Raw genomic sequence first — 14,959 nt, forward strand, 5'->3', positions numbered from 1 at the left:
ATCTCAACTATGCATGGCACAATTACCAACCCTGGGGCGCCCTGCCCACACATGTCACTCCACCCAAAATTGCCTTTTACTATAACTTCTTCATTTCTACACCAATTCACTTCTAATTGATGATGAACTTCTCTTATGACAATACGGTCAATCTCAGCTATGCATGGCCCCATTACCAACCCTGGGGCACACCTAGGTCAAACATTCGGCGTGGGGATACGCGTCGGCCTCTGCCGCGCCATTTCTAGTTTTATTTGTTTTGCCTTCACCGATATAAGCAGTAGTACCTAAACTGCCTTTACTGTGATAATAAGGCTTAAGAAATTAAACGCTTTTAATGAAACACGTATAACCAAAGTATCGATGAACAGTGTGACAAACGTCTAATAAATTTGTTCACACCAATTTGTGAGTTTTTATTAAAGAAACGGTATTTGCTTTTAAATTGTCAGGAGAGCAATTTTGCTGGTATGAACAAACTATAATAATGAATGTTCAAGGTGCAGGATCACGTGACTTTGTGAGGTTTCCAATGGATGTAAACACACCGGTAACTGGTGTGTTTTCTTTTCAAATAACATTTTTTTTAATTGTCTTTAATATTTAACTAGGTGAACTGGAATTTTGTATTTAGACCAGAAATATTTTAAATGAAGATATTCGGCGATATAACTATGGTAGGTCAATCATAGATTTTGAATGTGTTTACAACAGTACCATGATAAATATTTTTTTGATTAATTTAACAAGCATTATTCCACCATTTTGACCAATTTGTCAAGCATGAGCGCGATGATTCCCGATACTGTTAATAATCGAATCAAATAGCAATGCCTGACACACCACTAACAGGTTTGTTCGAAAAACGCGCGTATAAATATTTAAAATATGTACGGATACTTCGAGTGTGGCCGGTTGACTTCTATGTTTTAATTTCACTTCCATTCTTCTTTTGTGCTTCTGTTTTCTATCTATAGATATATGAAAAGCAATATGTAATAATGTAAAATAAGCCGCAAAATCTCCGCGTAACATCCCGTTCTCCGTGTGATGCAGCTAAGAACTGCATGGAAAAAGACATTCGCCACCTTTGATACCTTTGATCTCATTCATTAAACTCTTTACCTTACACCAACTCCAAACCACAATCAACGCCGTATATCTTTTCTTAAAATATTTCTTGTTTATTTTCTAAAATAACATTGTTTTCTTAAATAAAACTTGCCTCAAAACGTGCCTTCTGTTTGTAACCCCTAAGGTACTGATTTATTTCTTTAATAATTTTTGTCAACAGGGAAAGTTGGCAGCATGTCGCACGAAAAACGCAATCTTGTACTAATCCTTCCATGATTTTTTTTAAGGTTAACCTGTTCTCGAAAATGTAACCGGTTAACTGGTCGTATCGGTCGTATCGGTAGATTAACCAGTTAACCGGTTTACCTCTTGCATACCTACTTTAAATACGTTCATAAATGTTGGTTTTCATTTTTACGGGATGCATTCCATATCTTCTAGTTTTTTAAGCCGATTTTCTAAAGCAGATAAATATGCGTGCGTTTATATTTTACAGGATAATTAAAGGCCTACACAAAACAAAATCATTCCGAATACGATGATCATATTGGATCAAAATCCTAACTTGATGCAACTTCAATATTTTATACTTCAAATCAGAACAGGGTTTTCAAATCGTATGACTAGCTAATTAGTATTTACTGCTTTGTTCAAACGAATATTTTTGTATATTCCAGTTGAGAAATTATGTAGCTTTAAGAACTCGTTAGAATGTACTATCGACATAAATTCGGTTACTCACCATTACAATAAGAGATAAAAAATACTTTCAGTCTACAGAGAGATAATGCATTTCTGTGTCCTTCTTTCATTGGAAATTTCAAATTGCGAATCATTTTGACGCAGAAATAGCGAACGTACATCGATAATAAGTGTTCGCGAGTAGGATGATTTGAACGGTCAATTCAAATTATTGAATGTTTTAGAAAGGTTTGATTGATATCGGAAAACCACTATTGAGTTACAGTTACTCCACAAAGAAATAGCTAATGGAATCTTAATAACAGCAAATGACGTTGTCCCTATTTTTTTTATCAGAGTAATCAGATTGTTTGTTACAGAAAAATTCAAATTAGTTGTAAATTTGATAAAAAAGGCATAATCATCATAATCTTACTCAATGATAAGTTGTCATTCAGAACCTAAATAAAATGCAAGTAGTCACCGACATCATAATCACATACAAGTCCGTTTCCATCAAAATCTGAACCACTGACACTGTCATGGTAATTGAACTATTGATAACTGACACTGCCGTCGTCACCACAAATATTAATGACAGACATATCCATTGTTACTAAAAACGAGATAACCGACAATTCTATCGTTACTAGAATCGAATATGTAAGAAAGTCGATTTCATATCTTGATTGGTCGTTTGTCATCTGTTCTCGCACTATAAAACCACTGTATATCATGTAACCGACATTTATCAGAAGTCAACACCAACACCGGCGTCTTTATTGGAGCTCTTTGGGAATCATCTATTTACGACTACTAAGTCGTATTCAAGTGAGTGTGTCTGTCTTGTTAGAATAAGTGACGTTTGACTGTTTGATTGCGTTGCAATGTATTGATTTGAAAAAGCGTTTGTTTCCATAAAAATCTTAATATAGCTATACTACTGCCTATTGAAATTTTCAAAATTTATCGCAATAGTGTACATTCTGTAATATTAACATAAATAACATTATAGTGAACCCGAACGATTATCTGTCTTGAAGAACCACATATAATATTCGATTGTTCTTTAACGTTAATATCAAAAGCTGCCCAAACAAAAAAAATCTTTAGCAAATTGTACCAAAATTGTCAATAAATTGGTAATAAATCTGAGAAATACAATTTATTAGCCCCTTTTATTGACAATTCATTTAACGAATAAGCAATAAATTGGTTTCTTCAGTGAAAGCCCTAACCCTATTTGTTGTCAACTCATTATTAAGGCCCGATTTCTGTACAATTTATTTGAGAAAGAAAATACATAGAGTACTCTTTATTGCCAATCCATTGTAACAGAAAAATGTTTAGTATTAATTTATTGCCAATTCACTATAGATAGAAATAAGACGAGCACTATTTATTGCCAATTCATTATAGATAATAAGAAATAGAGCATTATTTATTGCCAATTCATTATAAATAGAAATAAATCAAGCACTATTTATTGCCTATTCATTATAAATAGAAAAAAATGAGCAATATTTATTGCCTATTCTTTATACTTAAATATATATGTCTTGTACATATTTAATTCATGATCATTATATTTGCGCAATGACAATCGTTTCCTGCTCATGTCAAACATTATTGGTAAGTAGCGATAAATTGGTAGATTTTATTTAAAATTACAAAGCGCTAAAAAGATGGTGTCAATTTTAACATGATTAATTTATACAATAAGCCTGATTACAATTCTTGTTTATCAGAAGACCAGCCATCTTCATAAATACTGAATTCAATACTAATTTAAATATATAATTTTTGGCAAAAAAACTGATGAAGATCAAAGTTATGTCTTCCATAAATTAAGGTCATGGACGCTATACCTTGCTCAGTGCAGACGTCAACCCAGCGAACACGAAAGCAAAATTTGTTTTTCTATGTAAATGAACATTTCTTTGTTTGTTTTTTATCCTTTTAAAAATGTTTTGTCAAACAACAAAACACAGTCAATGAGAAACAAACACATTATTCTAGCAATTTGTATACATTTTTAACAAAACCTGTGCGCTGGCTATATCGATCATATGTAACCGTATAATATTTCGCTGCTTACTTCCCTTGGATATATCAGTGTTTGTTCACCTACGAATGTTTGAAGCGTTTGCCACCATTGCTATTTCGGCATTTTCTTAAGACGTTTATACCGGTTTATAGCCCCGAATGGTGTAAGTTTCCACATGTTATCAATGCTATATAACATGTATTTCGTTAAGGCAGTAATTATTTTTGAGGTATATTCATTCATTGATTCATTCAGGGTTTTTCAGTAAATGCTATTCGTACCCAAATTACGTCGTACCTACCATTTCGACCCAGTTGAGGCTATATGTCCTAAATGTTAGGGTAACTTCCAAAGCTTTTCTTTCGTAACTATGTTATTGTTTATTAATTAGGTAAAGGCTATATGTTTTACCTTTTTTCAGTCATTTTAAGAATCTTTTTATTACAATACACCATTTTCTTCGTATCATTGATACTAAATTTACTGCAAAACTTAACGTCTTATATTTTGTTTTGCAGCAATTTACCACATACATCGAGTTGAATCTAAGAATAAAAACTGAATACCACCACATACAGTATTCTTTTTCGACACGATCGGTTCACTTTCTGTTTCCAGAACAGAATAGTAAATTGGCCTACACTTTGCTAGTAGCAGATGGAGATGACAGGTACTGGACATCGAACTAAATACACGTTCAAAATGGTCACACTCAAGTCTCATCTGTATTTAAACCCGCTTAAGAAAGTTTATTGTATGTCAACACAGCGTGAACGTCTGTTATCTGTATAAGGAATGGCTCTTTATGAAGAGAGAATTGATGACTTTAGGAAGCGCTGTTCTGCTTCATGGCGCAAAGTGGCTGAAAGTTTGGACAAATTAAGTAAGAAGTTTAACATATGAGAGTTATGTTGGTGATATTAACCTGATTGAACAGCAATTACAAGAAACCTATGAAAGTTACGTAAAAGTAAAAGACGCATATGAAGTGTACTTAAAAAATGTGTAAAGTGAAGCAAGTCTTAAAGAACTATTGGCTCTCACTATACAGACCTGTAACTACAGGAAAAAGCAAAGTTCCACGCGCTGGAAAAGATTGACCAAATTAAACAATAAATATTAAGAAAAAGTCATGTTAAGCATGAAGCCAAACTCTGTTTATGGTGGTGTGAATTAAGACACACAGTTCGAGATACTAGCCGTTGGAGTGAAGTTCAGTGAACTCATCGCATTGAAACAAGCAGAAGCCGAATCTGCAAAGATAAAACAGAAATATACTCAACAGGAAGCAGCTCTTTTGAAACAAAAGGCAGAATCAGAAGCGAATTTTCAAGTTCTTTCTCAGCAAAAAGCTTTTGAAGCCGGGGCTGCAGAAATAAAGGTACTACAAGAGCATGATGAGCATGAGGCTCTGATGGGTCGGAAAGTCATGTTGCACCAGACATTCAATTAAAATTGCAAACTTTGCCTGTTGTAAAACCTGAAAATCTAGTTCAAAATTACATCAAGAAATCCAAAAAAAATCCAACAGTATCTGACACTAATATTAGAGAAAATCTGTGCAAATTCCTCCTTAAAAAAGACTTGGCTCTTTCGCAACTGACTATATTTAGTGACAAGGCGGAAAACGAATTTCAAGAACGTGATGTTTGAGATGGATACAAGTGCTTCTGAGGAAATGGATTTGGCTGTGAAGTGGCCAAGTTCTCGCCAGCACACAGTGAGTTAGCTTGAGATCATCGTACCGCAGAGATCCAGTCTTAGCATGCGAGAAACTGGATGAACGTTCTGGAAAAGCGGAGATTGTCCACCAATCTATTACAAGGCGTAATCTTTCCCTCAGCTGACCTATAAAGACTCAAAAAATGGTATGAGCTTAGTGACTTGCTGAATGAAATACGTGCCTTGAAAGAAGACAATGAGTTCTCAACGGCTCTATCGTTCTACAATACCTCGATTGGCTTAGCCCCTATACTAGCCAAGCTTTCAGCAAATGTTCAAGAACATTGGGCAGCCAAAGCCAACGATTACAAGAAGAAACATATCGTTAGTTTCCCTCCATTCACTGCCTTTGTGGAATTCATAAGAGACCAGGCTACTATATGTAAATTGTAAATAACTAATATTGATAAAGGCACCTGATATGTACATTTACGCAAAACAAAACTCTGCGCAAGTTTTCATTACTTTATAAGAATTATAGAGTTACAATTCATATTCTAAAGATAAAAACATAGTTTCATAAATTTTACATACATTTTCGTGGTCACTACCATTTTGCGTTTATTTCGATCCCCTACTTTGAAGAGTATAACTATAACATTTTTGAAACATATTTGAAATATATATTTAAATTTAATTTTATATACAATTTCATATCATTAAGCTTGAATGTTGATTTCTTCGAAAAATACCCTCCATTCTGTATGGTCTCAGACAATTAAAGACTATATTCTTTTCCTTCAATTACTTCCATATGATTTCATCATCAATACTACATGTTGTTGTATCTATAGCTTACCAGATATCTAATATATTGTATAAAACCCCACCATTAACTGGCTATATATTTCTTTGTAATGTACAATGTACATATATGTGGAATGATGGGCATATTGCCTTTTTTTCCTGAATATAAATGGCCTCAAAATATGTGTTCATGAACTTTTATTAGCATAAACGATGCTTTCTTATTATACAGCCCATGCATAAAAAATCTCTGTAACAAACCAATACATTTAAAAAGAAAAATACAGGAACAAATTAATACTTTGTTACATTTAAATTTCCATCAGATTTTTTTTCAGTTTTCAGAATTTATCAACACTATTTATTGCAGACTTGTTAACCCGATTTATTGTCAATTTATTGTGTATAGGCTTTGTCGTTAAGTCCACTTTATTGCCAGTTTATTGACAATTCATTTATCATGTATGAATAAATTATTTACAATTTATTGCCGATTTATTGATCCAATTTTTTGCCAATTTATTGCATATTTATTAGATACCCTATTTATTGACCATTCATTTATCATGTATGAATAAATTATTCACAATTTATTGCCGATTTATTGATCCAATTTTTTGCAAATTTATTGAATATTTATTAGCTCATTTGCATGTGATTTGCATTGACAATAACTATGCAATAAATAGCTTATTTATTGACTATTAGTTAACCATATTTATTCTCAGTTTTTTTTTGTTTGGGTGATTAATATGTTACTAATCTTTGTATAAGAGCTTCCAATCACAACTTTGCATGATTTTACGCGCGATTGTTTTTATGCCGCTTTGTGAGTTGTAACCATGGAACTTTCGAGATATAACATAGTGCCACACGCGGTGGCTATCCTACATCTACTGTATCAACGCTTTATATAAGTGATCTATTCAACGACAGGTATTCGGCGTGTTCACAGCAGGGTCTTCGATTCGTTTACATGGTGATGCTGAATTTCTCAATGAAACACGGAGATACTTAATATTGGACTTTACCTTACAGTTTAATTTTGTTATTGTTTACTTATTGACAAGACGACTTATGAAGGAATCATGTCAAACTATTCTGGATAAAGTAATACAACTGCGCTTATAAGTGTTTACTATATTTTGCAATAATAACTACATTTATTGAGAATTTAAAAGACAAACAATATACAAAAAACCCTGATTCACTGTAGATCGTATGCATTAGTAAGATGCTTAGTGATGACAAAACAACGGACATAATGAATTGTGCTTAGTTCACAAACGTTTGTGTCTATCAGATATACAATGTTAATTATTAAAAGTGTGTTTTAGTTTAGTGAGTTGTTTTGTTCCGGTGACGGGTAATGGATGACGACCATTGCCAATTTATGAAATAGGAATAAACATTGAAAACTGTGTAAGTATATTTCTTTACTTATTTACAAAGTGTGGAAATACATTATTGGATTTATTAGCGGTACGTTTGATATACTAGTGTTTGGTGACAATTCTTCATGATGATTGCACCACTCCTAACGGGCTTAATACACTTTGATGTACAGAAACATAACGTTTGCTTGCGATATGGAATTTTGCAGTCGATATCTTTATTAGATTTGGACATAACTCGTTAATATTGAAAATGTTTAAGGATCGCAATTTTAATACTAAAAACTCTCTCTATTTTGTTCGAGATGAAAGAATTAAGTAACATATTCCATTTACAGCCTTAATTATCGAAAATTTGAGACATTGCTTTGTACTTTTTTATATCTTTCAGGTCTTAATATTTCTTAATATGGATGCTTTTGTAGATGCTAATTCGCAAACAAGTCATTAGTCGGACTGTGTTGAATAGCAAAGTATTTATTTTAAATAAGTTTTATTCTGTTGTGCGCTGGTGTATGTATGTATGATACTTGATCGAAGAGGCAAATGGTCACTGACCTTAATAAAAGATGTTTTGCTCGGTAATATCTTTATTGCTGTTTTAATGTGATACTTTGCGGGAGAAAATCTTAAGTGTAAGTAAACTAACGGTTTCTCTAAAAATGTTGAACATATATGAACTAGTTTTTTATTAAACATATAAATGTGTGTTCTGAATGTTCCTATGTAAGTCTATATACTGCCTTCAATGTAAGGTTTTCATATAAGTAACGTTAGCCTAAACGTTTAACATTCGTGTGCCATGCTGAAACGGGATGTCAGGTTCACTGGAAATGGTAAGGGAATCAAACTTGTGAGATTTTGCTAATTCAGTGTAAGCAAATATTAAGCGCAGTTACAACCAAAAGCATACACTAATACTGTAATTCAAATAAAAAAATCTTAAGTGTTATGTTTCCATTGTCTTGGATTAAAAACAAAAACAATAATAACACAATTAAACGCATTAAACTCGCGTAAATGGTTCATCATTTGATGAACGGTAGTTTTTCTGGAAGTTTTTTTTATAATGAAACTCTTAAAATAAGATCCTCCCAAAAAATGAGATCTTTTTATATCAAAGAAAATTAAATGAAACTGAGAACAAATCCATGTGCAATGCTTAAAATCGATACTTAGTATGCAAACAAACAAATTATTATTTTCCGTAAAGCTGAAAAAATCCCTTGGAAAAACAAAGAATCCCGTGGGAAAAAGAAAATTGGAAAAAGCAAAAAGCTCACGAGAAGACCACATTTTCTAATAAATTATATGGTACAAAATATAGTTTATAGTAAAAAAAGCATTTTGTAAGCTCAAGTAATTAATTATTAATAAAAAAAAGAAATTTGATCACATGCTTTATCACAAAGAATAACTCCAAGAAAAAGTGTACTAGAGGTAGCGAAATTTCGGTTTCGTAATGTTTTACCGGTGGTCGTTTGAATTTTTTTATAAGAATAATGCAATTTAATATTGTATTAAGTATTATATCAGTTCGTTTCAAGTAATTGCATTTAAAATGACGATTACAAATGCAACGATCGTATTTTAGAACCTTTATCACGCTGATTAAATTGACAAATACAACAAAAGTTAAAAAATCAATATCATAGAATACTAGTGTAATCACGATTGTACAATTTACTAATGTATATGTTATACTTAATTTAGAATACGTCTCTTAAACATTAAATATAATTATAACTAGGTTTTTATTTCATCAGTTTGGCTGAACGAAAAAAAATTGGGCAAATGTCTACATTGCCATTCAATGAAACAACAACGCTCTCAGTTCCCGCGCTGACGTCAGAGTACAATGACGTCACGACGGCATCGAAAGCGATAGAAACCATTGTGATGGTCGTGATCATGATCATAACGACTGTTGGCAACGTGTGTCTCTGGGTGGTCGTGCTGAGGTCAAGGGCCCTGAGGTCTTTGACAAGCATGTTCATCCTTGGATTATCCACTGCAGGTAAGGAGAAATATGCATTCTGGTCCATATTACGTAAGCTAAAGTCTTTAGTAAAACTACATACAAACTCCCATATTACATTTAGATAAACGGAAGAAGTAGGAAATAAATGCGTCTTCATTGACGTTTTAGACTGTTTAACTTTATCGATGGCTGTTTTGCGTTGACGCTGGGTCAATATATATTATAAATGTCACATTGAAGAAGCAACGTACCGCTGTCGTCAAGACGATAAAACATAACGTTGAACGTGACGTTTATTAAGTATATACATACACGAACGTGTTATGTTTGTCAAGTTTGGCCTTGTTAAGTTTTTTGCGTGCCTTTCAACTAGTTTTATTTATAATCATGTATTACATATCATTACTATACATTCTATTAAATAATAGCTAAATGACGTCGCGAGCGGGCCGTTATTCGTATCTAGCGTTCCAATATAATGCAAATGGAAACGCTTACAATTATGTAATGCCCGTTACTTGACATTGATAATTTATATTTGAAGCTGTTCCAATTACCAGGAGAAGTGCAATCAACTTCATACTGCATCCGTATGACGGTGTTTCACATTGCTTGGAAAATCCATATGTATAAAGCGCAATTGAAAAGTTAACTTATTCACATATAATCAAATGCATCCGATATATATGCCTGTCGATGCACACACATATGAATATCTAAAAGGATTTTGTGTTTTAACGTTTGTTAATTTAAACATTTAAAATACACATATCGATTTCATTTTCACAACGGAACGATTGTTTCTGTTTTCCTTTAAGTGCCTGATTTCTGGCATATATGCTCTAAAAACAATACGACAAATGAACGCGTTGCCTCAACGTTAACATATGATTTTAGAAATTGATCCAAGAAGACAAAGTTACTTCATATCACAGCACCAACTGCAAACACTCGCTTTATTGTGTGTGCCATTCGTGCATCTTTTAAATCCACCAGAAAGTAGTAACTACTCAAATGAGGCATGAACACGCCAAATAAGACATAGGCACGCCAAGACTGAAGAAAAGAGATATTTTGAGGCTTGTGCTCTTCAGTGACTAAGCAATATTTCAGTGCGTGTTGCGTGCGGCTTTGTAATAATATTAGCTGTGTTTTATTGTAATATGTCAACAGAAAGTAACAAATACAATGATTTGGAGTTTGGCCAATGAAAACAATAAACTTTGGCTTAAATTGTTTAGATGCCACCAAAACACTGCCCCACCAGAAAGATCATTATGCTCGCAGTAACGAAACATTGGGTGTTTTAAGTTCTGGCGTGTTGTCGTTTTAAGACATAACGTAATGTGTTGTTGTCCATCACCGTGCGTTCATTGACGAAGTTTCATTACCTTGTAAACATTTTACTTTATTTTAATTTATAAGTCTTGCTGTATATTTAACAATTTCGAATTGCCAATAGAACGTGCGACTTTGCAGAAGCATAGTTCACTGGGTTCTATGATTAGTAATTGAATATAAATTAGAATTATAAATAGTTAATAGACATTCTCAACTTTATCTGATTTCACTTATAACCCTACAATTATTTCCAATTGCTTTGTGAGATGCCCATTTACTAATTAATGCTTATGAATTATTAATTAACGAAGGTTTTAAATGAATGACTAACTGTGGGTATACATTGAGTGCCCAAACTGTGTAATGGATGCCTCATAAAAGAACAAAGCACTTAAGAGAATAATGCATACTATATAATAGTACATTATGTGCAAAATACCATAAAAGTACAGGCATTATTTACCTGGCTTAAGTATTATGTATCCCTTTATCATCCATACATTTACGACATTACACCCCTTGGAAAGGCACAATATGTGTTTATTACAATATTTTATGTCAATGAATTCAGATTCAGAACGAAAATACTATAAAGATGTAAACAAAAGGTTAGCGCATTTATTATGAAAAGTACAATGAAACTGCATACAAATTTAAGGAGGACCTTCATATTAACCTTCATATTTTTTTTCGATATTTAAGACACGCGGCTAATTGCTTATCCAATACCAAACAATATTATCAACACAAAAGTAAACATACAATATGGCTAAATCTTAAAAGCTATTATTCCGTCGCACATTTCAGATATCCTCGTGGGCGTGGTCAACATGCCCATCACGGTCTACACAATTATAATGGGTCGCTGGGAGTTTTCGCACAGCGCATGTGTAGTCTTTGGCTTCCTGAACATGATCACCTTGGTTACCAGCGTCCTGTCGCTTTGCAACATTTCTATAAATAGATATGTCATGGTGTGTTATCCACAGATGTTCAAGAATATTTACACGGTCAAAAACGCTGTTTCCATGGTTATAGGTGGGTATTGTAGCATATACATGTATATTCATTCGTGTCTTTTTTTTCTTTCCGCACTTGTGCGCTTTCGTTTAAATCACAAAGGGTGATGTATGGCATTCGAACGTGAAAACGTGCTAAATAAGAATATTGTTATGGATTTAATATGCTTTAAGTAAAAGACTATACTTACATAATATTTTATTTATGAAATTGTTAATGTTGAAAATTACATTGGAATACGAGGACATAGACATAACGACCAGTTAGCGCTGGGTAAAGCATGATATCACTGAAAGTTGAAATGATGAAAGTCATCAAGGATATGTCTGTAACTGTATCCGCATAATTACATCCGTTTTCGAAAAGATTGAACATCTATTCGACGTACATGACATATAATATTTTAACGGTTATGTAATTCAGAAGAAAACAGCATATATAATCATTTTAAACTTTACAGTCGAACTAGTCGATATAATTTGGGATTCTTTTTTTCAGGTGTTGTTATATTTTCGATTCTACTCTCCGTGCCGCCTCTGATTGGTTGGTCTGAATATGTATACACGCCCTCGCATTCGTTCTGTTTCGCTGATTGGCAGAACCACATGTCCTACGCGTTCTTCATGATAGGGTGTTGCTTCGGGATTCCTTTCACAGTCATGTCAGTTTGCAATGTGTTCATTTTGAGAACCGTTAGGGCCAGCAGACTTCGAGTTAAAACCTCGTCAGAGCCTCAACAATCACCTGCATCAATTAAGACTTCCATCAATCGATTAATGATTGGAATAAAAAGTGAACGGTTACCTACTGAACACACCCGTGTGACGTTTAAATCAGTATCTTCACATATGTATAAAATAGAGAGGAAGATCAAAATCAAACCACTTGTAACTGACATAAACAAAGTTTCCAATAATAAAAGTACACATTCAAAAAGTGAACTAAAAAATGACTTTAGTATTTCCGCCAACACAATATCTGTCATAGATGAAGAATCATTGCCCTCTTCTACTTTAAGCACAGAGCCTTTAAAAACTCCATCAACAGTCAGCTCAACAAAGGTTCGAATGACATCAAAAATCGTTCCCACGAAAGTTGGTCAATCCACAACCACCTTACACACACCATCTTCTCAGTCAACGAAATCGTCGTTAACGCGTCAACAACGTAGCCGATTCCTTCATCCAGACTGGAAACCTGCGTCAGAAAACACACCGCCAGGAAAAGGTTCACCTGTAACAGCAATTTCACTAGACCCATCATCGGACGTATCGTTTGTCCTACCTTCCAACTCAAAAACAGAATTCAACGCTCAGGGACCGGTTTATGATAAGCAAATGAGCAAGCCAAAGGTGCAAGAGACGCCGCCCTTAAAACGACGAGAAGAGATACGACTCGCTTTTTCGCTAATTATTGTTTTTGTGGTATTTGTAATATGTTGGCTACCCTATTGCATAATTATGCTACTTTCAATATTTCACTCGGGACATGTGCCAAGAGAATTCCATATGTTTACAATAATTTTAGGATATGCAAATAGTTGCTGTAATCCTATCATCTATGGTGTCATGAACACACGGTTCAAGGTTGGATTTAAGCGCATTTTCTGTTTCTGGCAGTACAGAACCAGTTCAGGTCTGAGTAGCCCTTAGTCATATTGAAGCACTCTCATACAACTATATCACTCTCACATATATTTATTTTAATATTTCCAATCTGTGTTAGTAAAAATGTTTCAGACACGTTCCCGGTAAAATAAATTAAATAAAAAAAACTGATCTAAATTTCATTGAATTAAAGATACGCTTAATCCTGTTTTTTTAAACCGGCTTAAAATAATTATGTTAAAGGAACATCAAGTAATTTATCCGGTATCCATAAATAAAAATAATTAATTAGAATTGATATTCTAATGGACGAAGAATCCTTCAATTTCCCTTTTAATCCAGACTTAAGATTAGCCATAAACAGCTGCGGACAACCTTTATCTTGCGATAAACAATACTTCATACATGTTAGATCATGAATGTGGCTTTATAATAACTCTAATAAATGGCCGTATGGCATGATTCCTACGCATCTGCGCTCCAAATCGTTTTTAATAACAGATAAGCAAAGATAAATCGAATATTATTTCTTGGTTATGATATATACTCGCTTTCAATTTTTCTTTATATAGAGGTGGACTTTGTATGGCATGTGATTTTTTATAACGGTAGAATATCATTAAAGAGACATTTTCTTAGACTGGAAAATGCAATTAAATTTCAAACAAAAAGATAATGTCTTCGTAATGAAAGTAAAGTGAACATTATCTACGACAATATGTACATGTTCCATTTACATGGGACATAACTTAATTATCCTTCTCAGTTTGACATAGAAATAGAGTTGAATTGTATCCAAAATGACAAGTTAAGACTATTTTATAGCAGCGTATGGACCTGTTTTTTACAGAAAAAAAAATATATTCATTTATTCGGGGAATTTTTCACTTCGCAATGAATATTATGTATTAGCTAATTACCCACTGTAATGTATGACCTCGAAGTAAAATTCTCATATAAAATGTGTGCAGAAAACACAAAGAAGAACCTTTTATGACAACAACACTAGTACATTTCTATTAGAAGGTATATAAAACTCGTAACACAACGTCCAGACACAATTGCGTTTCGAGCCAGAAGCTACAATATGAATTCCCCCGGAGAGTGCCCCAGCACTCCTTCCTAACCACCTCCAAGTCCCGCGAAAGTTGTGACGAATTTTGAAATACAACTGCAATTTCCAGCTAAATATTTGTTCCTGAAAGCTTTTTCAATGTGTGTGGTCTTTAGTGGTGGGGAGAAGCCGGAGTACCCGGAGGAAACCCACCTGTCAGGTATGGCGACGACCAACCAAACGCACATGGCGCCTAGATGAGCAGTGAGTGTACTAACCACTGCCATCATT

At 33.6% G+C, this 14,959-nt stretch overlaps 1 protein-coding gene across 1 annotated transcript; it reads left to right on the forward strand.

The window, feature by feature from the left end:
• Window positions 1-9,427: 9,427 nt before the first annotated feature.
• LOC127864925 (probable G-protein coupled receptor No18) lies at window positions 9,428-14,193 on the forward strand. The gene is made up of 3 exons (XM_052404817.1): window positions 9,428-9,682; window positions 11,795-12,025; window positions 12,506-14,193. The coding sequence occupies exons 1-3, from the start codon at window positions 9,460-9,462 to the stop codon at window positions 13,657-13,659; spliced, it is 1,608 nt and encodes a 535-aa protein (XP_052260777.1). The 5' UTR covers window positions 9,428-9,459; the 3' UTR covers window positions 13,660-14,193.
• The last annotated feature ends 766 nt before the right edge of the window (window positions 14,194-14,959 follow it).

Source organism: Dreissena polymorpha, chromosome 1 (genome assembly GCF_020536995.1).
Source record: "Dreissena polymorpha isolate Duluth1 chromosome 1, UMN_Dpol_1.0, whole genome shotgun sequence".
NCBI lineage: Eukaryota > Metazoa > Mollusca > Bivalvia > Myida > Dreissenidae > Dreissena > Dreissena polymorpha.

What these genes read in the sequence shown, in the direction of transcription:
- LOC127864925 (XM_052404817.1), top strand. Translation starts at nt 9,460, where the DNA reads ATGTCTACATTGCCATTCAATGAAACAACAACGCTCTCAGTTCCCGCG. An exon ending in CCTTGGATTATCCACTGCAG is followed by an intron (nt 9,683 to 11,794) that starts GTAAGGAGAAAT and finishes CGCACATTTCAG; the next exon opens with ATATCCTCGTGGGCGTGGTC. An exon ending in CGCTGTTTCCATGGTTATAG is followed by an intron (nt 12,026 to 12,505) that starts GTGGGTATTGTA and finishes TCTTTTTTTCAG; the next exon opens with GTGTTGTTATATTTTCGATT.